Source organism: Ursus americanus, chromosome 16, assembly GCF_024610735.1.
Source record: "Ursus americanus isolate L20-20 chromosome 16, mUrsAme1.1.p, whole genome shotgun sequence".
In the NCBI taxonomy this organism is placed as follows: domain Eukaryota; kingdom Metazoa; phylum Chordata; class Mammalia; order Carnivora; family Ursidae; genus Ursus; species Ursus americanus.
In genome coordinates, this window is record NC_142142.1 from 43,651,932 (window position 1) to 43,677,031 (window position 25,100).

General features: G+C 37.3%; 1 protein-coding gene across 2 annotated transcripts in view; it reads right to left on the reverse strand.

Moving 5' to 3' along the window:
* Window positions 1–1,825: 1,825 nt before the first annotated feature.
* The window catches only part of CHEK1 (checkpoint kinase 1), a 29,157-nt gene continuing 5,882 nt past the window's right edge, over window positions 1,826–25,100 (reverse strand). For both annotated transcript variants that reach the window (XM_045798075.2, XM_045798074.2), the window contains exons 6-13: window positions 16,488–16,676; window positions 15,529–15,633; window positions 13,488–13,583; window positions 9,902–10,010; window positions 9,535–9,712; window positions 9,135–9,266; window positions 6,510–6,611; window positions 1,826–5,320 (exon numbers count right to left, since the gene is read on the reverse strand). In XM_045798075.2, coding sequence (XP_045654031.1) covers window positions 5,225–5,320; window positions 6,510–6,611; window positions 9,135–9,266; window positions 9,535–9,712; window positions 9,902–10,010; window positions 13,488–13,583; window positions 15,529–15,633; window positions 16,488–16,676 — 1,007 coding nt within the window. In that variant the 3' untranslated portion in view covers window positions 1,826–5,224. The remainder of the gene's footprint in view (window positions 5,321–6,509; window positions 6,612–9,134; window positions 9,267–9,534; window positions 9,713–9,901; window positions 10,011–13,487; window positions 13,584–15,528; window positions 15,634–16,487; window positions 16,677–25,100) is intronic.

Here is a 25,100-nt window from a genome sequence, read left to right on the forward strand (position 1 = left end):
GTGGGGGAAGAAATGAACCTTGACCTCTACCCTCACATGATACACAAAATCCACTTTCAGGTGGACTGTATTTCTAAACATGAAAGCCAAAACTATAAAGCTTTTAGAAAATAATATACAAGAAAATCTTCATGACCTTGAAGTAGAGAATGAGTCCTAAATAGGAAACAAAGCTAGCCAGGGGAGGTCTTAACAGAACCATATTAAAATCACAAACTTCCACGAAATGTGAAACAATAACCCACAGAATGGACAGTGTACAATCTCCTCGTGCAACTGACAAAGAACCAGTGTGCTGAACATATGAAGAACTGAAATCATTACGGAAAAAAAAACAACAGAAAAATGAGGAAAAGACTGGGGGAGGCACATCATAAGATATACTCAAACTTATTTAAACTTAGGAATGAGCAAATTAATACCAAACAAATATTACACACCAGTAACTTGGCAAAAATTAGACTGACAGCATCAAATCGAGGGGACAGTCTGAAATACTAGAGACACATATTCTGCTGCTATGAAAATTCTGATACTAATAGATCATTCCAAACTGCTTTTCCAGCCATTGCATCCTCTTTTCATGGCAGTATAAATTGGTACAATCACTTTTGAAACAGTTTGCCATTACTCAAGTTGAAGATACGCATATCCTAAAACCCATCCTCCCACTCGTAGGTATACACGCTAGTCTCCAGGACCTGGAGAAATTCACAGACATGTACAACAGTGTTCTTAGCAGGAGTGTTAATAATAGTGTCAAACTGTAAATAATCCAAACATCCATTAGCAGTGAGAGAATACATAATTAGTGATATGTTCATAAATGGCATACTGTACAGTAATTAAAATCAATGAATTTGATACATGCAAGTTATTCATGCTAATAAAAATAAAAAAGCAACATAAAAATTCCATACAGCATAATTTCATTTATATGAGTTCTAGAACGGGCAAAACTAAACTATATCATTTATAGATGCATAAATAGGGGCGCCTGGGTGGCTCTGTCGGTTAAGCCTCTGCCTTTGGCTCAGGTTGTAGCCCCAGAGTCCCAGGGTCCCGGGGTCCTGGGACTGAGCCCCACATCAGACCGAGTAAGGAGTCTGCTTCTCCCTCTGCCCCTAACCTGCTTGTGCTCGCTCTTACCCTCTCTCTCTAAATAAATAAAAGTCTTTTTTAAAAAAATTAAATAAAGATGCATAAATAGCGGAGAAAACCAAGGAGAGATTATAAAAATAATTTTTTTTAAAGATTTTATTTATTTATTCGACAGAGATAGAGACAGCCAGTGAGAGAGGGAACACAAGCAGGGGGAGTGGGAGAGGATGAAGCAGGCTCATAGCGGAGGAGCCTGATGTGGGGCTCGATCCCACAACGCCGGGATCACGCCCTGAGCCGAAGGCAGACGCTTAACCACTGTGCCACCCAGGCGCCCCTATAAAAATAAATTTTATGATTACTTCTGGGGGAAAGGAGTAGGTTCTGAGTGGGAAGGGGTACAACGGAAGGCTTGTGAGGGTCCAGAAATGATCTCTCTTCCATTGAGTTTGGTTAAACAGATTAACTTTACAACTGCTTGTTAAACCATACACATTTTATGTATTTATATTTATCTCAACAATCATACCCACTTCACACATCACACTATGCATACATACAATGCAGCACATGTTGACCTTTCCATCAAAATTTTAGCTATTTCTGGGTAATAATTCCATTCCCCCCATTTTTACATTTTGCAAATTTCCATCGATAAACAAACATTACTTTTAATAATGGGAGTAAACGCCTCTACCAACAGCATAATGAACATTGCAAAGAATTATGGCAGCTTATGTTTATTGAATGCCTTTTATGCAACACAGTATACTACCATCTTCATACACATTAACTCGTTTAAGATTAAAAACAACTCTAAAATGTAGTTATTACCAGTCTCTTTACAGAGGTGGTTGCCAATGCTCACATAATTATAAATGTGAGAGCTAATCCGTCCAAGTCTGAATAGAACTTCCCCATTCTACACAAATTCCAACAGCTGAGAAAGTTTGTTTACTAGCCATCTATTTGCCTTCCCCTTACAATATTCTGTAGCATTTTCTTCATCTGATATTTAATTCATTTATTCAACAAATATTTATTTCGGACCTACTATATTCCAGGTACTGTTCCACATACAAGATATACAAAGGGGCAAGAAGTGGGGCGGGGGGGGGAGATATACAAAGGGGAAAAGAAATGATGAAGTCTAAGTTTACATTTTGGTGGGGGAAGACAGTCGATAAATTTCAGATAGTAATCAGTTCTGTGAAGAAAACAAAACAGTGGGACAGTGACTGGGGATAGCAGAAACATTTGGGCTGAGATCTGAATGCTAAATAAGTCATGCGAACTACTGGAAGGGGTTCCAGGTGGTGGTAGCTGTAAACATAAAAGCCCTGAAAGGGGAATGAGCTTTGGCATGCTTAATGAATGGAAGAAGCAGTAGTAGAAGGCTACTCGGCCTGTAGTATGATGAACAAAGAGGACAGATGGTGTATCTTGCAGTTCAAGCAAAGAATTTAAATTCCATTTTTGATGCAGTGGGAAGGCACTGGAGGTTTTTTTTTTTTTTTTTTTAAGATTTTATTTATTTATTCGACAGAGAGAGAGACAGCCAGCGAGAGAGGGAACACAAGCAGGGGGAGTGGGAGAGGAAGAAGCAGGCTCATAGCGGAAGAGCCTGACGTGGGGCTCGATCCCAGAACTCCGGGATCACGCCCTGAGCCGAAGGCAAACGCTTAACCGCTGTGCCACCCAGGCGCCCCAGCACTGGAGGTTTTTAAGCAAGGGAGTGTCAGAGTACAATTTATCGTTTAAAAAACAAGAAGTTAGGACCTGTGTCAAGAAAACACTTTGAGGGAAAGAGGGTTGGGAAAAGGCAAGAGTGGAAGTGGGAAGACATTAGTTTTTAGTAAGAAGTCCAGGGAGGAGATGAAGGAGCTTGAACTAGAGTGGCAGCAATCAAAATGGACAGAAGGCTTCAGCTCCAAGATATATTCTGAGGATAAACCAGATCAAAAGAGTATCTGCTTCTTCATTAAACAACTATTCACTGCATGCCGTAATACATGAGGCACAGTTCTAGGTGCTGGGGACACAGAACTGAACAGGACATATAGGATCCCTGACCTCAAGGAGTTTATATATTACATACTGCAATGAGGGAAGTAGACGTTTAATAGGTAAATAAAAATATAATGTCAGATAGTAAGTGTTATGATGAAAAATAAAGAATGATAGAAGTGGGTAACATTTTAGATTAAGTCAAGGGAAGACTCTGCATAATGGGTGACACTTAAGTACAAGCCACAAGAATGTTTGGGAATAAAGCACTCCAGGGAGAGGCAACAGCAAAGGAGAAGATCTTGAGATGAGAATGTGTCTGCTCATGAAATGAGCAGAACAGCAAAACAAATGCAGCTACGGCAGGATAAATAAGAGAGTGGCAGAGGAGGCCCAGGCGCTGGTAAGACAGCAGATCCCATAACACCAGGAGGTGAGAGAGAATATTTTGAATTTTGTTTAAGTATGATGAAAAGCCATGAGAGTTGAGAACAGGGGGAGGATACCTGATTCACATTTTAGAAAGATCATTCTGACTGCCTTTTTGAACTGCTGAAAGATAAGTAATATGAAAAGAGAGGTAACAGTGCCTTCAACTAGAGTGCTTCTAGTAGAGGTGTGAAGTAGGATAGATTGTGGATAAATGTGCTAAATCAAACAGGATTTACTGAATTAAATGTACAGTATGAAAACCAGGTCAAGGAGGATTCCTGGGGTTTTGGCCTAAGGAACTAGAGAGATGAATGTAGCCATTTACTGGGATTGGGAGAAACTGGGGAGGAACAGGTTGGAAGGCAGGGACCAAAAGCTGGTTTTTGTCATGTGGTCACTATTAGTCAAGTGGAAACGTCTGCTTGGCTGTGTCTTTAAACGTCTAAAGCTCATGGGAGAGGTCAAAGCCTGAGATAACTTTGTTTTTCAGTTACTAATGACAATTATCAAGAACAAAATTCTTCATGTTTGAGAATTTACTGGCTCAATTCTTAGGAGTCATCTATTGCTTCAAATTTATTTCTCCTACGGATATACTGCAGTTAATACATTTACCAGTATACACTAATAAGCGATAAACTCTAACCATAAAATTTCACATATTCTTAGCTTCAGACTAAGATTAACTTTATAAATTACCAAGAAAAAGGAATACAGGTCCCAACCTAATACATTCAAAAATTAATATAAATTTCATCAGACGAACAAAGTCTTAGTAAATCTAACAGTAAAAGATTTAGGAATCAGATCTATTTCTATCACAGTTCTTCCTTACTTCTCCCTCCTCTTTTATTCCCTACTACCTAGAAGCTTGGTCACCAAGAAGTCCACAGAGTTATCTATTCATTTTCAAAATAGAATTTATTTCTGTAATAAAGAATTAAAATATGGCTGTGAAAGTAGAAAATAATATAGAAAAATATTTAAAATGTGCAATAGTAATTTTAGAGTAAAGGTAGTTAAGCACTAGAGTCCATGCTCAACTTCTACTTGAAAGACCAACCAGTATTTTATATATTATTAACTACAATGGAGAAAACATACCTACTTGCAATTTTAATTAACAGTTATAATTCAAAAACAGATTTATATACTTGGTAAGGCCCTTGTGAAAATATAAGTACAAATCTCGAGGATATATTTTTTGAAGTTGGCTTCACTTTACAGACTGATAAATCTACTGTCCAAAAGTCACAGGACTGCTTTATTACTAATCCATCCATATAATTAAATCAACACGGAGGAAACACCTACTTTTTGGATAAAACCAAATTTTTTTTAACAATGCGACAAGAATATCCTCTTTCATTACATTGGTATAAAAGCTGGTAAGCTCATGTATCCCCAAAGCTTGGTTTCCATCACATGGGTCTTTAGACACTAAACACAGGATGAAGAAGTATCTAGTGAATTCTATCCATTCATTCCCCAAACCTTTACTTACAATGAAGATATAGGTATTGTTTGTATGAAGTACATATAAAAAGAATTGGAAAATGTTTGGCTAGAGGGAAGACAACTCTTCAGAGACTACTGTTTGCAGTTTGCAGAATAGGATAATCTTCTCTAGGAAGAATAATGTCAACATAGCAGCACTATATTCACCAGGAATCCAATGGATCTCTCATGTGGCAGGAAGCCAAACCTTCTGGCTGCTCACAACATCATTCAGCTTCCCTTTAATCTTCAGGAAGTGTCTCTTGAATTCTAATCCATCACCCTATATTAGGAATAATATCCAAAAATAGTATCAAAAAAGAGACTGCCATAAAATCAAACTCTCTTTAGTGGTAAGAAGAGACAAACACCCTCAGATATGTCCAGCTACAATTCTCTTCAGGTCCTCTTATGAAGACCAAATATCCTAGCAGAAGTGGCTACATAAATAATTCCAACTTGTTTTTGGGCCCATCACTATTCCTAACACACTGGGCTCAGAGAGCAGAAAAATTAAAGCGATGCTTTAAATAGGGACCTAAGTCACTGTTTTCCATAGGCACCGGGGGTTTGCAAACTAAAATTAAGCTATACAACTACACTGAAGTCTTGCCAAGTATTTTGTTGTTATTCAGTTATAAGAAGAATTTCATTACACTAGGATCTTAATAATTTAATTCCACACTAAACATTTAGACAATGGTAATGCAGCAAATTTCCAACTTCAGAATGTGATCTTTTTCTCTAACCTCCTTTAGAGTCACGTACAATCTCTCAGTAAACAGAGAAAATGTTATTTTGGTCTTATATACCAAGGCCAAACTATAACCTCAGAATCAGTAATTTCTAAAGAAATAACCAGAAATGTGAATAAGACTTTATGTATATAAATATTAATCACAGACTTACTTGTAACAGATAAATGTTCATCAGTTATATTGTACATTTTGACAAACATATAATTGTTATTAAAAAGATATATATGGATTAAATAAGAAGTTTAGAATGTTTTTAAATATTCAGGGTAATTCCTGTTGAACATATAATTTAGGATTATTTTTATCTTATTTTTACTTATTTACATGTTCTACAAAAAAACTTCTATAATAAGGAAAATGTCATTTGAAAAAACTGTTTTAGAAGGATGACAAAAACGAATGTTCAGAACACTGAATGAAAAAAAGCAAGTTACCATATATTTACAAATGCCATGTATATACAAATATAATGCCAAAATAAATCTGTACATTTAAGAGCATTTCCATATAGCACATACTAAAGAAGTAGTAAGACTACCATAATGAAATACAGTATAAAATAGGTCTCTTTCTCTCTAGATGATAAGATTAAACTTGATTCTTATTTTCTCCTTTATATGTTTTCATATTTTCTAGGTTTCTACTATGAACACATAATACTTCTTTAATAACAGCAAAAAAAGTTTAAAAAAAAAAAAGTGTTGTTATACGTACCTTAGAAAGCCGAAAGTCGACCAAGATCTTCTCATCCATTTCTACCAAATTCACTTTGAAAATCAGTTTATTGTTTCTCCTATCAGTTGTTGATACAGTAACCTAAGGCAATAAAAATAAGTTTAGTCCAAATTACAAAAACATCTGTAATACTTCTCATTTCAAGGAATGACTAAAAAATACACTGGTATACCACAATTGTGAAACACTGGAACCTCATGTTCCAGGAAAGTATAAGATGCTTAACACATACACTGCTGGTGGGAATGTACAACGGTGCGCTGCTTTGGAAAACCACTTGGCAGCTCCTCAAAAAGTTAAACATAGAGTTACTATATGCTTTAGCAATTCCATTAGCAGGTACATACCTAAGAAATTGAAAACATATTGTTACAGGCTGAACTGTGTCCCCTCAAAATTCATATGCTGAATCCCTAACCCCTCAGAATGTGACTGTATTTTAAGACTGGGCCTTTAAAGAAGTAACTGAGTTAAAATGAAACCACTAAGTGGGCCCTGATCCAATATGACTGGTATCTTTGTAAGAAAAAAAAAATTAGGATACAGAGAGAGACAGTAACCAGGTACGCATGCGCAAGGAGGAAAGGCCAGATGAGGAAGCAGCAAGAGGACAGCCATCTGAAAGCCAAGAAGAAAGGCCTTAGAAGAAACCAAACCTGCCAGCGCCTTGATCTTTGACTCCTGTCTCTAGAATTGTGAAAAAATAAATTTCTGCTGTTTAAGCACCCAGTCTGTGGTATTTTTTTATGACAGCCCTGGCAAAGTTCATACAAAAACTAGTACAAAAATGTTCGTAGTGGGGCGCCTGGGTGGCACAGCGGTTAAGCGTCTGCCTTTGGCTCAGGGCGTGATCCCAGCGTTATGGGATCGAGCCCCACATCAGGCTCCTCTGCTAAGAGCCTGCTTCTTCCTCTCCCACTTCCCCTGCTTGTGTTCCCTCTCTCGCTGGCTGTCTCTGTCAAATAAATAAATAAAATCTTTAAAAAAAAAATGTTCGTAGCAACATTACTCATAATAGCCAAAAAGCAGAAACATCCCAAATGTCCATCAACAGGTAAATGGATAAATAAAATGCAGTCTTCTATCCACATAATGGAAGATTATTCTCCCATAAAAAGGAATGAAGTACTGATAAATGTAAACAACACAGATTAACCTTGAAAACATTATGCTAAGTAAAAGAAGACAGACACAAAAGGCCATTTATATGATATTATATAATTCCATTTATACAAAACATCCAGAATAGACAGTCCACAGAGACAGAAAGTAAATCAGTGGCTGCCAAGGAAATGAAGGGAGGAAAGAATGAGGAGTGACTGTTAATTGGTATAGAGTTTATTTTCAGGGCAATGGGATGTTCTGGAATTAAATAATGATGGTAGCACAATCTTGTGAATATACCAAAACCACTAAATTATACACTTTAAAATGGTTAAAGTGATGATTTTTAGGTTACATGAATTTCATCTCAATAAACCTACCTGACTAAAAAAAAAAAGTAAATTGCCTACACTAGTGAGAGGAAAATCAGGCTGGCCTCAGATTTCTGCACAGTAACAATTTCCCCTAACTTTTAATTTTGAAAGCTTACAAATTTATAAGACAAAAAAAAAAAAAAAAAAAAACACCCTGAAAGAATCTACAATAAATAACCATATACCCTTCATTGGTCTTATCAACCTAGATAAGTATATGTTTACTTGTCTTTTTTTTATGTGGTTGTCTTTTTTTTTTTAAGTTTTTCAACCAAGCTACTGAAGACAAACACTTCACTTCAACATGTTTCTCCTATGAACAAAGACATTCTTCTACAAACCACAATATTATGATAACACCCAAGAAATCTGGCACTGATACAAAAACATTATCTAATTTAAAACCATATGCAAATTTCCCCAACTGTCCCAATAACATCCTTTATAGCTTTCTTTTCTTTAAATCCATGATTTAGTGAGAGATCATACATTACATTATTTTTCAGGCCTCTTAAATACATAATATTCGCCTCTAATTGTTTTTTATGACATTAGGTTTTTGAAAAGCCTAAAAACAGATTAGAATTTCAATGTCACAAATATGCTATAATAACATAAACAACAAAAACTGGTAGGGGGGAGCGGGGGAGATGGAAGAAATATGAGATTGTTAATGTAGTCAGCTTTCATAGAAGGGAATCTTTGCTACTGTTATAATTTACGTATATACAGTTTATAAAAACATGACTTGCCTCTCTTGATATTTTTAATAACCTTAAAGAAGACTTTCAATATTATTTAAGGTAAAGAACATTTTACCTAAGTCTTTTCAATTTCAATTGTTTTTTTTTAAGTTTTTTTCCCCCCCCAGACAGAGAGAAAGAGGGAGAGAGCACAAGCAGGGGGAGTGGCAGGCAGAGGGAGAAGCAGACTCCCTGTTGAGCAAAGAGCCTGATGTGGGAAACAATCCCAGCACCCTGGGTCATGACCTAGCCGAAGGTAGATGCCTAACTGAGTGAGCCACCCAGATACCCCCCCAACTGTATCTTTTTCAAAAATATAATGATAATGATCATTTTTTACTTAAATATTTATATTTTTCTTCAGGAAAATCAATGAAACATACCTGATTCATACAACTCTTTTTCCATTGATAGCCCAATTTCTCACAAGTCTCTTTCAGGCATTGATAAGATTTGTCTGCATCCAATTTGGTAAAAAACCGTGTCATCCTTTTAACCAAGCGCTGCCAAGGGTTCTACACGTCAAACAGAGGAAACCTAAATAAATCTGGTATCACCAAAAGCAGTCATATCATAGTTATTTGGTCTGAAAATTCTTTTCTGTGACTTAAGCTGCTTATACAGGAAAGCATCCTCTAATTCTCTCTTCCTTGTTAAAAAAAAAACTGTATATGCTAAAATGTCAATACCATATTTCTAAGATTTTTACATTAAATAAAAGGCTTTACGACAAAAACTTAAGAGGTTTTTCATCACTTATTTGAAAAAACTAAATTCCCTTACCTGTGAGGATCCTGGGGTGCCAAGTAACTGACTGTTCAGGAGCATATGATCAGGGCATGTGGGTTGGGAAAAACTGATCCCTTGTACCAGTTTATCAATATAGGAAGGGCTGGTGTCCCATAAGGAAAGACCTGTCCGTGGTTCTGGCTGGGAACTGGAGTACTTCACATTTTCTTCACTGGGGCATTAAGATATGGGGGAAAAAAAATGTATCTTCAGATAAAATCAATTGGGCCTTTCTTATATCACATTACCATTCTCACACTGATAAAAATATATTCATTATTAAGAAAAAATACATACATGCATTATTTCTTATGGGAATATTATATTCAATAACTATTTTATCTTTATTGATTAATTTTACCTAGAGGCACTGTTCACTGGCGAGAAGTCCAAATTGGATTGAATGTGCTTAGAAAATCCACTAGGAGACTCTGATACACCACCTGAAGTGACTCGGGGCCTCTTTGCCCCTAAAAAAGAAAACATAAATACAAATGTTTTAAAACCACATCTAAACCCATTTATTCAAAACAAAATAGTTATATGATAAACAGTGGCTCTTTGTACATAAGAAATGTGGTCATTATAAACTTAGGAGGACTGACTTGTCAAATTACACATTTCACAAATCCTGACGTGTAAGTATGTTCCAAGTGTGAGGTTTCACATTAAGGCCATAATTTTAATGGTACCATTTATAGTAACAGACAATGGTCTATGGAGACAAAGAGACCTAGTTAAAAAATCAAAATTTTTTAAAATAAAAAATAATTTATGATAATGGCAATAAACATTATGAATCTACTCTATCCAACATTCTCTGCTCCCCTGAAAAAGGTACCAAGAATAATTATTATACAGAAAATGATGCCACTATAAATTCATGGTTACTACCCTTAGCTGGATCCTCAACACTGACAGTCGGTCCTATGTTTCTGTAGTCAGTTTCCTCTCCCTTTCTCCAAATGATTACTTCAAAACTTCTACACTCTTGTCAAATTCCTACAACTACCCATCCTTCCCTCCCTTCCATGCTCCTATCCAACGCCCATCCCTCTACTTGTATGTGAGCTCCATACCCTCCTTTCTCTTCAGGGGTCTTGATGCTCCTTCATTCCTTCTCTCTTAGACCTTCAGCCTTTTCCTCTCAACTGGAACTGTCCCGAAACCATTTAAACACACTTATATTTAGCCAAACATTTTATTTATTAATTCATTCATCTAAATATTTTATTAAGGCTACTATGCATTGGGCAGTAAGAAGAAAAAAAAAGCATGCCGGTATGCTGATGAGAAAGTAGGAGAGAAAGAAAAATTAATGATGCAAGAGGAAGACAGAAGAATTGCTAGACAACGTCCCTGAATAAGCAAAAGAGAACTGGGCCTCGTGCACAAGACTGAGTTGGCTTGTATCTGGAGCAGACAATTTATTCATAGCAACTGAGGAGAAAGCAGAGTATATGAGCACAGAGGCAGCTGGTTAGGTGAGGAGAAATGGTGATGGGAGCCTATGGAAGTTCCCTTATGATTGTTTCTATTTCTCAGTGAAACAGGAAGTATTGTCACCAACTGAGAGTGAGGATGGGGAAGGAGGTATTAGAAGTTGAAGAAAAAGGAAAAGGTATACAAATATGATTTAGAGGAGTGAGGTTGTGAAAAAAGTGAAGAAATGCATTATAATTGCCTGGCAGAATTAAGGGCTCACTTGAGATTAGTGATCCTGAATTTAAAGTGAACACTGTTATGTATTTGGGTCCAAATGCAATCAGCTGTGCAGGTGTAAATGTAGAGTAGGCAGAAGACTGGTTAGGTTTTGACCAGTAAGCATGATGAAGACAGAATAGGGCCAGAAACCTGAAGCTGAATGTAAAGAAGTCATTATAATGACTGACCTTGGGATTTAAAGTAGTGAGGATGGAACTGAGGACCTAGGGAGGGAGCAGATAAAAGACAGTTAAAGGAAGTAGAATTAGTGGACTGCATATCTAAGTAGGATCAAAGGATTGCTGGAGTCAGGGTACTAGAAGAGGAAACCAGAAAAAAAAATATACCAGTAGTCAAAGTAGGATACTTGAAGAGATCACTAGAGGAGAGAAGGTCAAGGAAATATAAGATCAGGATATTGGAAGGATCATCCAAATGAATATTTAAATCACCAAAAACCCTGAGAAAATGTACATCAGAGTCAAGTTGGAGAGATGACAATGTTGCAGGAATTTTAATTGGGGGTTCAGAAGCTGACTGTAACAAGGATGGAACTGTGGGTGGTAATCTGATAATAATGAAATTCAAAATGCAGCGGGAGAGAAATGTGGGAAAAAGGGAGAAAGTGGCAATGAAAGACAAAAAGGATGTTTGCCCCACCCCATGTTTCAAGGGTAGGAGCATGTGGGAAAGAAAACGTCTACCACTGGAGAGGAAGCCTGTGTTCTCAGGGGACAGTTGGATTCCTATTAGAACAGAGTGAAAGGTAAAAGACACATTCAAGAAGAGTTAAAAACTCCTCATCCATCTCCAGCCATTGTCCTCTCTCCTCCCATTCACAGTCAGACTGCTTGAACGAGCTGTCTACTGTACTTGACAATTACTCCCAGGTCTCCACCAAACCTGTTCCTGCCACAATCATGAATAACTACTGGGTAAACTTTTAGGCTTCATGTTATTAATTCACTTAACAGTATTTGCTACTATCATGCATTTTCTTCTCTTAGCGTCAATTTCTTCATATGCTCCTGATGTTCCTCCCATCTCTTTGGCTATTTTTCTGTTTCCCTGGCCTCTACCTACCACTTACTGTTGGCATTCCTTAAAGTTTCATATACTCAATTTCATCTACCAGTTTAAATTACCATCTATTTGCAGAAAACACCTGAAGATCAACATCTCAAGCCTGGTCCTATTTCCTGAGTTACACAATATACACACATACCCCTTATTAGACAATTTTACTTCTCAAATTCAATATGTCCAAAATCAAATAAAATTTTCCCCCAATTATGTTTTTCCTGAGTTATATCCCAATAAATGGCACCACTGTTTTCTGAGTTGGTCAACCCAGAAAGGAGTCATCCTGGATTCCTCATCCTTTTTCATTTTCTATATATAAACAATCACCAGTCCTATCAATTCTAATTGGTAAATTTCTTTGGAATCTACTTCTTTTTCCAATCCCATTGCCACTAACCTCATCAAGGTACCATCTTCTCACATCTAGGACCAAAAATGTCAAAAACAATGAAAAAAAAATTAACCAGAAAGATCTTTTAAAACCACATATATGATCATGTATTTCCTGGCTTACAATCTCTCAAAAGCTTCCTCAACGGCCTTAAGTTAAAGTCCAAAATCCTTAAAATGGTTTACAAGGCCCCCCTCCACAATTTGGTCACTATCTACCTTTCCACCTTCATCTCAAACTTCTCTCCCTTCTCCCCCTTCTTTATTCATTCATTTACTCAATAAACATTTACTAAGAGCCTACAATGTACAACATACTGTGCTAACCACTGGTGACACCATGATAAGCAAGCCAGACATGGTCCCTGCCATAATGGCCTTCTTTCAAGTTCCTCAAATGTACCACCTTCCAAATTCTAAGACTCTCCAGATGCGGCTTCCTCTGTTCAGAATCTGCCACTGATCTTGCTAGTACTCATCTGACTAGCTCCCCTTTAATCTTCAGACCTTAGATTTAATGTGATTTCCTCAGGAAGACAAATTTTCTCTGTCACTTAAGACTTGGTCAAATACTTAGCTATAGTACTCTGACTTTCCACTTTATTAATAAACTTCAAAATTATTTTTTGTATTTGTTTTCCTTACTAGACATTATAACCAACGTACATGAGGTCAGAGACCACAGGTATCTTGTGTTACTAATTCGTAATACTAACTGCAAGTATCTTTTCTTGCACAGAAAAAAATATTTGTATTTTTCAGGATATTACCTTTCTTGAGTGGTTTGTTGTACCATCTATCTTTTTTGATGTCTGGGATGGTAATCCTTACTGATGGATTCTCAACTAAGATTTTATGGAGCAAAGCTGAAAATAAAATATTAATACAACATTTACAAAAGAGTCATGCAGATTAGAAACTTGTGCTGTGGAACATAATCTCTATTAGTCTCCTTATATCCAAATATTTCTGGGCCAGAGAAAGAATAAAGCTACTACATTATTGCTTTAATTTCATGTAGTTGCTCTTTGCTACATTCTCAGATCTGATTCTCAGCTGTCTGCAAATAAGGAGAACAAGAGCCAGGTGGAAATGTTTCTCCCCATGTGACAACATAAGAAACAGATACAAAAGCCCTCATCCATCTTCAATACCAAACTTCACTGTTCCAATACGTCATGTTACATCCTCATTCTCACAGTTTTATAAGGAAAATTTACTTTCCAGTAACTTTTTAAGAGACAATAATGTAAGCAACTATCATCCTAAAGTACCTTAATTATCTTGATAAAAAATTCATGCATCTCCGAAAGCCAAAATTATTTTCTAATGGATCAAAGATTTAAATGAAAAACTGAAACTATAAAAACACAAAAACACAGGGATTATTTTTCTAAAGTTAGGGGTAGGGAAGACCTTTCCAAACATAACAATATAGTCAGAAAACTGCAAAGAACAAAATAATAGATTTGAATAAAAATATAAAACTTCTGCATGTGAAAATAGCATAAATGAAATAAAAATGCATGGCAAATTGTGAAAAATATTTGTAACAAATGCAAAGATCAAATGACATTAACGTTTAAAAAAAAAAACTCATACGAAGTAATAAGAAAATCTCCCTGCCACAAGTGAGTAAAACGGATCATCCACAAAAATGGACAATAAGCTAGCATGGATGTACAACCTCACTGGTATTAAATTTAAAATAAAAATAAGAAACAGTGAGTATAGGGGTGCCTGGGTGGCTCAGTCAGTTAAGCAACCAACTCTTAGTTTCCTCTAAGGTCGTGATCTCAGTGTTCTGAGATCAAGACCCACATTGGGTTCCATGCTCAGTGCGGAGTCTGGAAGATACTCTCTATCCCTCCTCACTGCACACGTGCACTATGTGTGCTCTCTCTATATATATAATAAATAAATCTTTGGGGTGCCTGGGTGGCTCAGTCAGTTAAGCGTCTGCCTTTGGCTCAGGTCATGATCCCAGGGTCCTGGGATTGAGCCCTGCATCAGGCTCCCTACTCAGTGGGGAGCCTGCTTCTCCCTCTACTGGCTGCTCTCCCAGATAAATAAAATCTTTAAAAATAAATAAATAAATAAAATAAATCTTTTAAAACATTTTAAAATATTAACTATTGAGATTGTGATGAAATGGTACGAACTTTCTAAAAAGCAATTTGGCCAAGCAAACCATAATAATTAAAAACTGCATACCTCCCTGACACTTCTGGATTTGTTTTTTAATTAAATGATTTAAAGTTATGTGCCTTATGTGGATGATCACCGTATCTCTTTCATTAAGTGAAAAATTTTAAAAATATATAAATCTCTAAAAAAAAGTGAATTGGATGAATATAGTAAAACATACCCACATAGCAGAATTCCATCACAACCTTTAAAAACAATGATGTAGACCTACAATTATAGTCATGGAAAAATGTCCATGACTACAGCATTAAGACAAAAAAGCAGGTTATAAATAGCATAGTGCAGTGTGATCTCATTTTCTGTAAAAACACACATACTTGTAAATAATATACATATATAACAAACGTATATATTTGTTATACATCTTTACAACAAAGTGTAGAACTGCATATCAAAATATTAAAAGAAGCTATTTCTGAGTGCTGGGATTATATGGTTTTTTTTTTTTTAATTAATATTTCTAATCTATCTGCAAGGATCACAGATTAGTTATGTGATTTTTTAAAAGTTAAAAAGAAAAATATATATATAAGAAAAAATTCAAATATCACTAGGCTTCATAATCTAAGAAATCAGTACTTTCAATCAACATAACCTAGTTACCTAGAGGAGCTGAATCAATTTTTTTCCAAGGGTTGAGGTATGTTTTTTTCTCTTTCCAATCAGAATATTCCTGACAACTGTCACTGGGCTGGTCCCATGGCAATTCTAAAAAAGAAACAAGTCCCGGTTTTCCGAGTATTCACATTATTATATAGTAAACATTTTAAAGGAAAATAGTCAATGATACAAATACATTAAAAGTTTTCTCCAAATTAATTCAGTATGGTTTTCAAACTAAGAATGCCAACTCACAGAAATTTTAGAGCACTTCAAAGATAAACCACTTCTGCTCTACTGTTTCCAAAATTATTCACATGAATCTTAAGAGATTGCTATCGTGATATTTCATTTAATAGCTATACATACCTCATTTTTAAAAAGCTTTGGGATTCAAAGTTCCAACTTAGTTATAAATAAGTTCACTATTAAAATACTATCATATAGGGGCGCCTGGGTGGCACAGCGGTTAAGCGTCTGCCTTCGGCTCGGTGTGATCCCGGCGTTATGGGATCGAGCCCCACATCGGGCTCCTCCGCTATGAGCCTGCTTCTTCCTCTCCCACTCCCCCTGCTTGTGTTCCCTCTCTCACTGGCTGTCTCTATCTCTGTCAAATAAATAAATAAAATCTTTAAAAAAAAAAAAATACTATCATATAGGGGACGCCTGGGTGGCTCACTCCGTTAAGCATCTGCCTTCAGCTTGGGTCATGATCCCAGAGTTCCGGGATCAAGTCCCGCTTCGGGCTCCTTGCTCGGCAGGGAATCTGCTTCTCCCTCTCCCATTCCCCTGCTTGTGCTCTCTCTGACAAATAAATAAATAAAATCTTTAAAAAAATAAAATAAATAAAATAAAATATTATCATATAAATATGGATTCCCTTGGTTTGTTTCATTTATTTTGGTATAACAAATCTGGCTTTCCACAGGACGCGAGTTTCATCATGATTAAATAGTTCTTACCTCCAGCCAACATTGCCGTAAGTACTATTCCACAGGACCAAACATCAACTGGTTCTGCATGAAATTCTTTTCTCTTTAGAAGTTCTGGAGCAACATACGGTAAAGTACCACACATCTTGTTCAATAAACGTTCACGATTATTATGCCGAAACACTGTTGCCAAGCCAAAGTCAGAGATTTTGAGGTTATCTAAACCAAAGGAAAAATGAATGGCACTGGATAAAAATGTTTTATAAATAGATATACTTAAACGAATTAAGTTTTATTGGAAAATCAATGGTGTTTCTTAAAGTGTATAGCACATTTCTACCTTAAAATGACGAAAAAAGAAAAATTTTTTAAAGATTTTATTTATTTGATAGAGCACAAGTGAGAGAGCACAAGCAGTAGGGAGGGGCAGAGGGAGAGGAAGAAGCACACGCTCTGCTGAGCAGGGAGCCAGACTCTGGGCTCTATCCCAGGGCCTTGGGATCATGACCTGACCGAAGGCAGACGCTTAACTGACTGAGCCACTCAGGCACCCCAAAAAATAAATTTTAAAAAAGAAGAAATAAAAGATATCATCACATAACTAAAACTAGAAAAAGGCCTCAACGCTTCTATTAACTTAAATACACAAAACAGTTTGGATCAGGTTAAAGAAAGACATTGGAGTCAAAAGGGGTTGCCCTTCTGGAAAAACGACACTCTAGTCCTAGCTTGAAAGCAGAGCCAAGACCTTCATCACCTTGTACAGAGGGCAGGAAGGAGACACCAATAACATGACAGGCACAATTTTCCCGGCAGCAAACAAACCGAGTTGGCAGGAAGAAAATATGTAAAGATGTACCAAAGCTAAAGATCCACCTCTAGAATGTCTTGTCAAAATGGCTAAGTTTAGAAAAGGAGGAACTGTGTACAAAAAAATAAACCAGAAGAGCAAATTTCCTCTAACTTCCCACCTTTAACACACGCAAACTGAAGGCAGAACTTTCAACTTATCCTGCCCTTAGTGAGTATCCACCATAACTGAGTGACACTGTGCTAGCCAATGCAGGTAAATAAATTACTGAAGATTAAAAATAGACAACTGTTGTGGAAGTTATAAAAATATAAAGCATTACAAGATATTATAGCAAGGGAATCTAATCTAATCTTAGGAGGAAGAGAACTCCCCCTACTACCAAAGTGTCAAATGGTATAACCTTTTTAGAGGGCAATCTGGAAATCTGAAATATTCACTCTTTGAACTAGCAATTCCCATTTCCAGGACCACAAACACAGAAACACTTCCTAAAATTCACAAACATAAGGATATTCCTAGCAATATTACCTGTAAATAGCTTAAATATCCATCAATGAAGAAATGATAAAATCTTACTGCACATTTATACAATGAAAACTATGTTGATAAATTGCTTTAAAAAAAAGGGGGGGGGGTGCCTGGGTGGCTCAGTCAGTTGAGTGTCCAACTCTTGGTTGTGTCTCAGGTCACGATCTTGAGGTCCTGGGATCAAGCCTCGTGCATCTGGCTCCACACTCAGTGCAGAATCTGCTTGTCCCTCTCCCTCTGCTCCTCCCCCTGCTTTCTCAGGAATAAATAAAATCATCAAAGAAAAAAAAATCTATCTATAGTACTGACATGGAATAGGGTATAAGTGAAACAAAAAAAGTGCCATAGCAAATATCCATTACAACATGACCCAATTTTTATATTGGGCCTCTTCACGAATTTATAGAACAGACTTTGCTGTTCTTTCTTTTTAAATCTAGAAACAACTTTAATGTCCTAAAATTGGGGTTTGATTCTTTGAAAATCAAGTATATCCACACAATATAATATGTAAGGCATTGATGATATTTACCTGCATTTGAATTGGGAGGTAGCTACTGTAATTATCCTTTTAATACCTATACATGACACAATCTTGACAAACCACTGAGATTATGAGTGACAAGTTACCAGTGAAAATGCTAATGGATACCTGTAACATTCCTTGAATTTTGTTGTTTCCTTATGTCTCCAACATAAAACTCAGGTTAAAGAATTCTACATAATAAATTCTAAATTGAGGAATGTGGTTATCTCTGAGAAAAAGGGAATACATTTGTGAAGGAATACACAGGACTTAGGCTATATTCATAATGCTTTCTTTTTAAAAAACACTATTGTTAAATATTGAATAGGAACAAAAGAATATTTATATAATATGCAGGATATAAGGAATATAATGAACATCCATTTATCCAATACTCAATTTAAGAACATTCTATTTCCTTTGAAATCCCCTATAATTACTTCCCTCAATATATTCCCTTCCCTACCTTCTCAGAAGTGACCACCATTTTGATTTGTGTTTTAATATGCTCTTTTTTCCTTTGTGATTTTCCTATTTGTATCTCTAAACTATATATAGATTTTACATATTTTTGAACTTCATGTATATAGAATCATACATTTATGAATACTTCTATGAAACATATCCCTGTCATTACTTGTACCTATAAATCATCCATTTCATAATTTATCTATTCTATTGCTGATAGACATTTAGGTTGTTTCCAATTTTTTGCTATTATAAACACCACTGCTTTGAGCAATGTACATACGTATAATGTTTTATTCTTTTTAAGATTTTATTTATGGGGCACCTGGGTGGCACAGCGGTTAAGCATCTGCCTTCGGCTCAGGGCGTGATCCCGGCGTTCTGGGATCGAGCCCCACATCAGGCTCCTCCGCTATGAGCCTGCTTCTTCCTCTCCCACTCCCCCTGCTTGTGTTCCCTCTCTCGCTGGCTGTCTCTATCTCTGTCAAATAAATAAATAAAATCTTTAAAAAAGAAAAAAAGATTTTATTTATTTATTTTTGCGAGAGCAAGAGTGAGAGCGAGAGAGCAAGCATGAGCAGGAGCAGGGGGCGGAGAGAGAGGGGCAGAGGGAGAAGCAGACTCCCCATGGAGCAGGGAACCCGATGCTGGGCTTGATCCCAGGACTCTGGGATCATGACCTGAGTCAAAGGTAAAAGCGTAACCAATTGAGCCACCCAGGCACCCTAATGTTTTACTTTTTAAGCCAGGTTAGTACACAGGTAGTTACCGTATTTTTATTTTATTATATTATATATGTTTTAAATAAATTTTTATGTGCCTGAACTTTTTTAAGTAAGCTCTACATCCTGGGCGCCTGGGTGGCTCGGTTAAGCATCTACTTTCAGCTCAGGTAATGATCTCAGAGTCCTGGAATAGAGCCTCACATCGGGCTCCCTGCCCAGCAGAGAGTCTGCCTCTCCCCTCTCCCTCTGCCCCTCTGCCTGCTTATGTGCTCACTCTCTCTCTCTCAAATAAATAAAATCTTAAAAAAAAAAAAAAAAGTACACTACACCCAACATGGGGCTCAAACTCACAACCCCAAGATCAAGAGTAGCAGGTTCTACCAACTAAGCCAGCCACGTGCCCCATGCCTAAATTTTAAGTTTTTTTTTTTTGTTTTTTGTTTTTTGTTTTTTAAGATTTTATCTATTTGACAGAGAGAGAAACAGCGAGAAAAGGAACACAAGCAGGGGGAGTGGGAGAGGGAGAAGCAGGCATCCCGTTGAGCAGGGAGCCCAACAAGGGGCTCGATCCCAGGACCCCGGGATCATGACCTGAGCCAAAGGCAGACACTTAACAACTGAGCCACCCAGGCGCCCCTAAATTTTTTTTAAGTTTTAAGTAACTATAAAGGTTTTTATATGATATAAATACAATATAAAGTTCTGAAAAATAAAGTCTACATGCACATTAAAAAAGGATATATCCTATGATCTAACTTATGTTTATACATATGTGGGTAAAGATATGTATGTCTCCTTTATCCTAACAACCCAAATAGATTCTCTTACTATCACCAGTTATAAAGAAAGACAGTAAGGCAGAGAGAAGGTAAGAAATGGCCAACTTACCCAAGGCCATACACCTACTATGAGGTTGCCTAGATTAACCCTAGGTTCAAATGACTCTAAATCCCACGCTCTTAACACTATGCTGTACTGCCTGTCATAGTTAGAGACAAGCAATTCTTTTTTCCCAGAGGGCTTTATGCAGCTTGAAACCTACATTTACTCAAAAAAAGACTTAATTTGTAGATGAGGAAGGGGATGAATTGACTGTACTATAAGCATTCAAGGCTATAAGCATTCAGGGGCGCCTGGGTGGCTCAGTCGGTTAAGCATCTGCCTTCAGCTCAGGTCATGATCTCAGGGTCCTTGGATGGAGCCCCATGCGGGGCTCCCTGCTCAGTGGGGAGCCTGCTTCTCCCTGTCCTTCTGCCTGCTGCTCCCCCTGCTAGTGCTACTTCTTTCTCTCTCTGTCTCTGTCAAATAAATAAAATCTTAAAAAAAAAAAAAATAACACATAGAAACAATCCAGGGAACAGAAAAATGGATTAATTGTAAATAATGCAGAGGAGAAAAAAAAATTTTTTTAAAGGGTGTTAGTATTCAAAAAGTAATAGAAATAGAATGAAAAATGGAAGCTAAAGGAATTCTCCAGCTGTGCTCTCATTTCTTGGGACTCATCAATCAACTATTCAGTTGCTTTTCCCCATACACCAAATTTTCTGAATATCTAAAATTTTGTTATGTGCCTTATAAAGCAACTTGCAAGAAGCCTAAATAACCAAAGGAGGATCTTAGGTAGCTAGGTAGATGGCTTAATAAATGTTTATCTAAAAGATATTCACTAAAAATTAACAGTAGTTATAACTCATTAGTGGGTTTCTGGTGATTTTTTTACTTTCTTCTTGATACTTTTCATCTTACTTCATGATTAACTTTTATCTTTATAAATTTAAAAAAACCAATATTTTTAGTTTGGAAACAAAGTTTTCATATTCCAAATATTATTACATATTCACATCTCCATTACTTATTAAATAAACTGGCTTTCCTTAACTCATCTCCTTGTATGAAGGTCAATTACAGAGTTCAGGAAAAGGCTAGGAGGCTAATAAGAAAGTGCAGTGACTTGCTGTGGTGAACAATACTGTCAGAAACACTAAACCTCAGGGTTGGACAAGCTCTTAAAAATACTTTAGTCCAACTAGCCAAGCAATGTTTAAGTTCCCTTTACAATATCTCTGATAATTAATAATCCAGTGTTTGATTCTCATGTTATAAACTTCCTACATTCCAAAGCAACCTATTCAATTTTTGGATAGATCCAACAACGTGGTCCACGCTTGCACTAATCCAATGCTTCCATGAGGTTTTCACTCACAAGGTCTAAAGAACTGCACTTAAGCACTATCAAGTTTCCCCTGGGCTCCTTCAGTTATTCCTTATTTCACGGTTTGTGGCCCTTCCACCAGTCTGGTCACTCTCAAAAGCACTTCACAGGTCTACATGACTTTTGTGGTAGTGTGCCAGGGCACCCATTATTTCCAGTATGGCCTCACCAAAGCAGTGCTGGACTGCTATCTTCCTCGTTCTCAACAATATCACCTTAGTTTTCTCAAGACTACATGACACAGGTGATCAATACGAAGTCTGCTGTCTAGTAAAAGTCTTTTTTAACCTGTTTTGCTGCCAAAGATAATACCATTCAAATGTACTTATCCTGGACTTCAGATTTTTCTGTCTTGGAAAACAACTTGTTAAAACTTGACTCATCTCTCTGGCCTGCTGTATTCATTCATTCAATAAATATTTTTGAAAGCCTACTATTTGCGAGTCACTATTCTAATGCCTTAAATGAGCATTAAAAAGAAAAGACAAAAATCACTGCCTCATGCTGCTGACATTTGTCATCTTTTTTTTTCTTTTTTTAGAATTTATGTATTTATTTTAAAGAAAGTGAGCTAGAGCACAAGCAGGGGAGGGGGAGAGGGAGAGGGAGAGAATCTCAAGCAGACTCTCTGCTGATCACAGAACCCTGTGTGGGGCTCGATCCCACCACCCTGACATCATGACCTGAGCTGAAACCAAGAGTGGGGTGCTCAACCAAATGAGCCACACAAGCGCCCCTCTGTCTTCTTTTTTGATCCTTACTCAATAAGCTAATAGTTTCACTATCCATCCCTCTCAGTTTTTATGACGTCCATGAAATGTAACTAAACTCTTTTCCATCTCCATCCCAGTCACAGATTAAAAAGACTAACAGGGTGGAGCTAAGTGGCAGAGTAGGAGGACGCTAGGCTTGCTTCATCCCTCGAACACAGCTAGGTAAATATCAAATCATTCTGAATACCCAGAAATCGATCTGAGGGCTGACAGAACAAACCGCACAATTAGGAGAGACGAGGCTAAACTATGGAAGGTAGGAGGTGTGGAGATGTGATTTGGGGGAGAAGAGGATCATGGGTGCTGCAGAGGGGAGGAAGCCCTGGTCAAAGAGAGAAGCAAGAGAGAAAGAGAAGAGCACATGGGAGACTGCACAAGGAAAACACTTCCCCAAAGCCACTGACTGGGAAAAAATGAGAAGGGCTGATTTTGTGAGTTTTTATGACTAGTGAGACTAAAAGACTATAGAGTTTTAGAGGTCTGCAGCATGGCTGGTGTGGAGCCCTGAGGGTGCTGCAGTGCTCCTTGGGAGGAGGGCAGATAACCTGGGAGAAGATGGTGCGATCTGGGACACAATGGGAGAGACAGTATTCCCTTCTTGGCACACATCTGGGAGAGGGGGCATTGCCTCTCCAGGAATAAAAGAGCCAGAGGGCACCATTTTCCTCCTCTGCCCCTCAGCATAGGTGCTGAGACACCTGCTGAGGGCAGTTAACCTGGACACTGGCTCTTTGCTGTGCTTTATCCCTGGGTTGCAAGGGTGGTTCAGTATTCACAGATCAATCAAGATGATATATCACACTAATAAAAGAAAGGATAAGAACCGTATGCTCCTCTCAATAGATGCAAAAAAAGCATTTGACAAAATTTAGCATCCACTCTTGATAAAAATCTTCAACAAAGTAGGGATAGAGGGAATACGCCACAACATCATAAAAGCCATATTCAAAAGACCTACAGCTAATATTACCCTCAGTGAGGAAAAACTGAGAGCTTTTCCTCTACAGTCAGGAATAAGACAGGGATGGCCACTCCCACTGTTATTTAACATAGTACTGGAAATCCTAGCCTCAGCAATCAGACCACAAAAAAAAAAAAAAAGGCATCCAAATTAGCAAGGAAGAAGTCAAACACTCACTATTTGCACATGACATGATACTCTATGTAGAAAACCCAAAAGACTCCACCAAAAAATTGCTGGAACTGATACACAAATTCGGTAAAGCTGCAGGACACAAAATCAATGTACAGAAATCAGTTAGATTTCTATACACCAATAAAGCAGCAGCAGAAAATCAAGGAATCAACTGTACCCAAAACCATAAGATACCTAGGAATAAAACTAACCAAAGAGGTAAAAGATCTGTACTCTAAAACTATAGAATACTTATGAAAGAAATTGAAGAGGACATGAAGAAGTGGAAAAACATTCCATGCTCACGGACTGGAAGAACAAATATTGTTAAAATGTCTATACCATCCAAAGCAATCTACACATTTAATGCAATCCCTATCAAAATACCACCAGCATTTTTCACACAGCTAGAATAAACAATCCTAAAATTTGTACAGAACCAAAAAAGACCCCGAATAGCCAAAGCAATCTTGAAAAAGAAAAGCAAAGCTGGAGGCATCCCAATTCTGGACTTTAAACTGTATTACAAAGCTGTAATCATTAACAGTATGGTACGGGCATAAAAACAGATACAGAAATCAATGGAACAGAATAGAAAATTTAAAAATGGACCCACAACTATCTGGTCAACTAATTTTCAACAAGCAGGAAAGAATATCCAATGGAAAAAAGACAGTCTCTTCAACAAATGGTGTTGGGAAAACTGGACAGCAACATGCAAAAGAATAAAATTAGGGGTGCCTGGGTGGCATACTCCGTTGAACATCCAACTCTTGGTTTCAGCTCAAGTCGTGAGATCTCCGCACTCAGTGTGAAGCCTGAGTATCTCTCTCCCTCTCCATTACACTCTCTCCCTCTCTCCAAAAAAAAAAAAAGAATGAAAATGGACTACTTTCTTACACTATACACAAAAATAAATTCAAAATAGATGAAAGACCAGGGGCGCCTGGGTGGCTCAGTCAGTTAAGCATCCACCTTCGGCTCAGGTCATGATCCCAGGGTCCTGGGATTGAGCCCCATGTCGGGCTCTCTGCTCAATGGGGAGCCTGCCTCTCCCTCTCCCTCTGCCTGCTTCTCCCCTTGCTTGTGCTCATTCATGCTCTCTGTCAAATAAATAAATAAAATCTAAAAAAAAAAAAAAAAAAAAAATAGGTGAAAGACCTAAACATGAGACAGGAAACCATCGAAGTCCTAGAGAGGAACACAGGCAGCAACCTCTTTGACATCAGCAGTAGCAACTTCTTACTACACACGTCTCTGGAGGCAAAGGGAAAGCAAAACTGAACTATTGGGATTTCATCAAGATAAAAAGCTTCTTCACAGCAAAGGAAACAATCAACAAAACTAAATAGCAATCTTTGGAATGGGAGAAGATATTTGCAAGTGACATATCTGATAAAGGGTTATTATCCAAGATCTATAAAGAATTTATCAAACTCATCACCCAATAAACAAATAATCC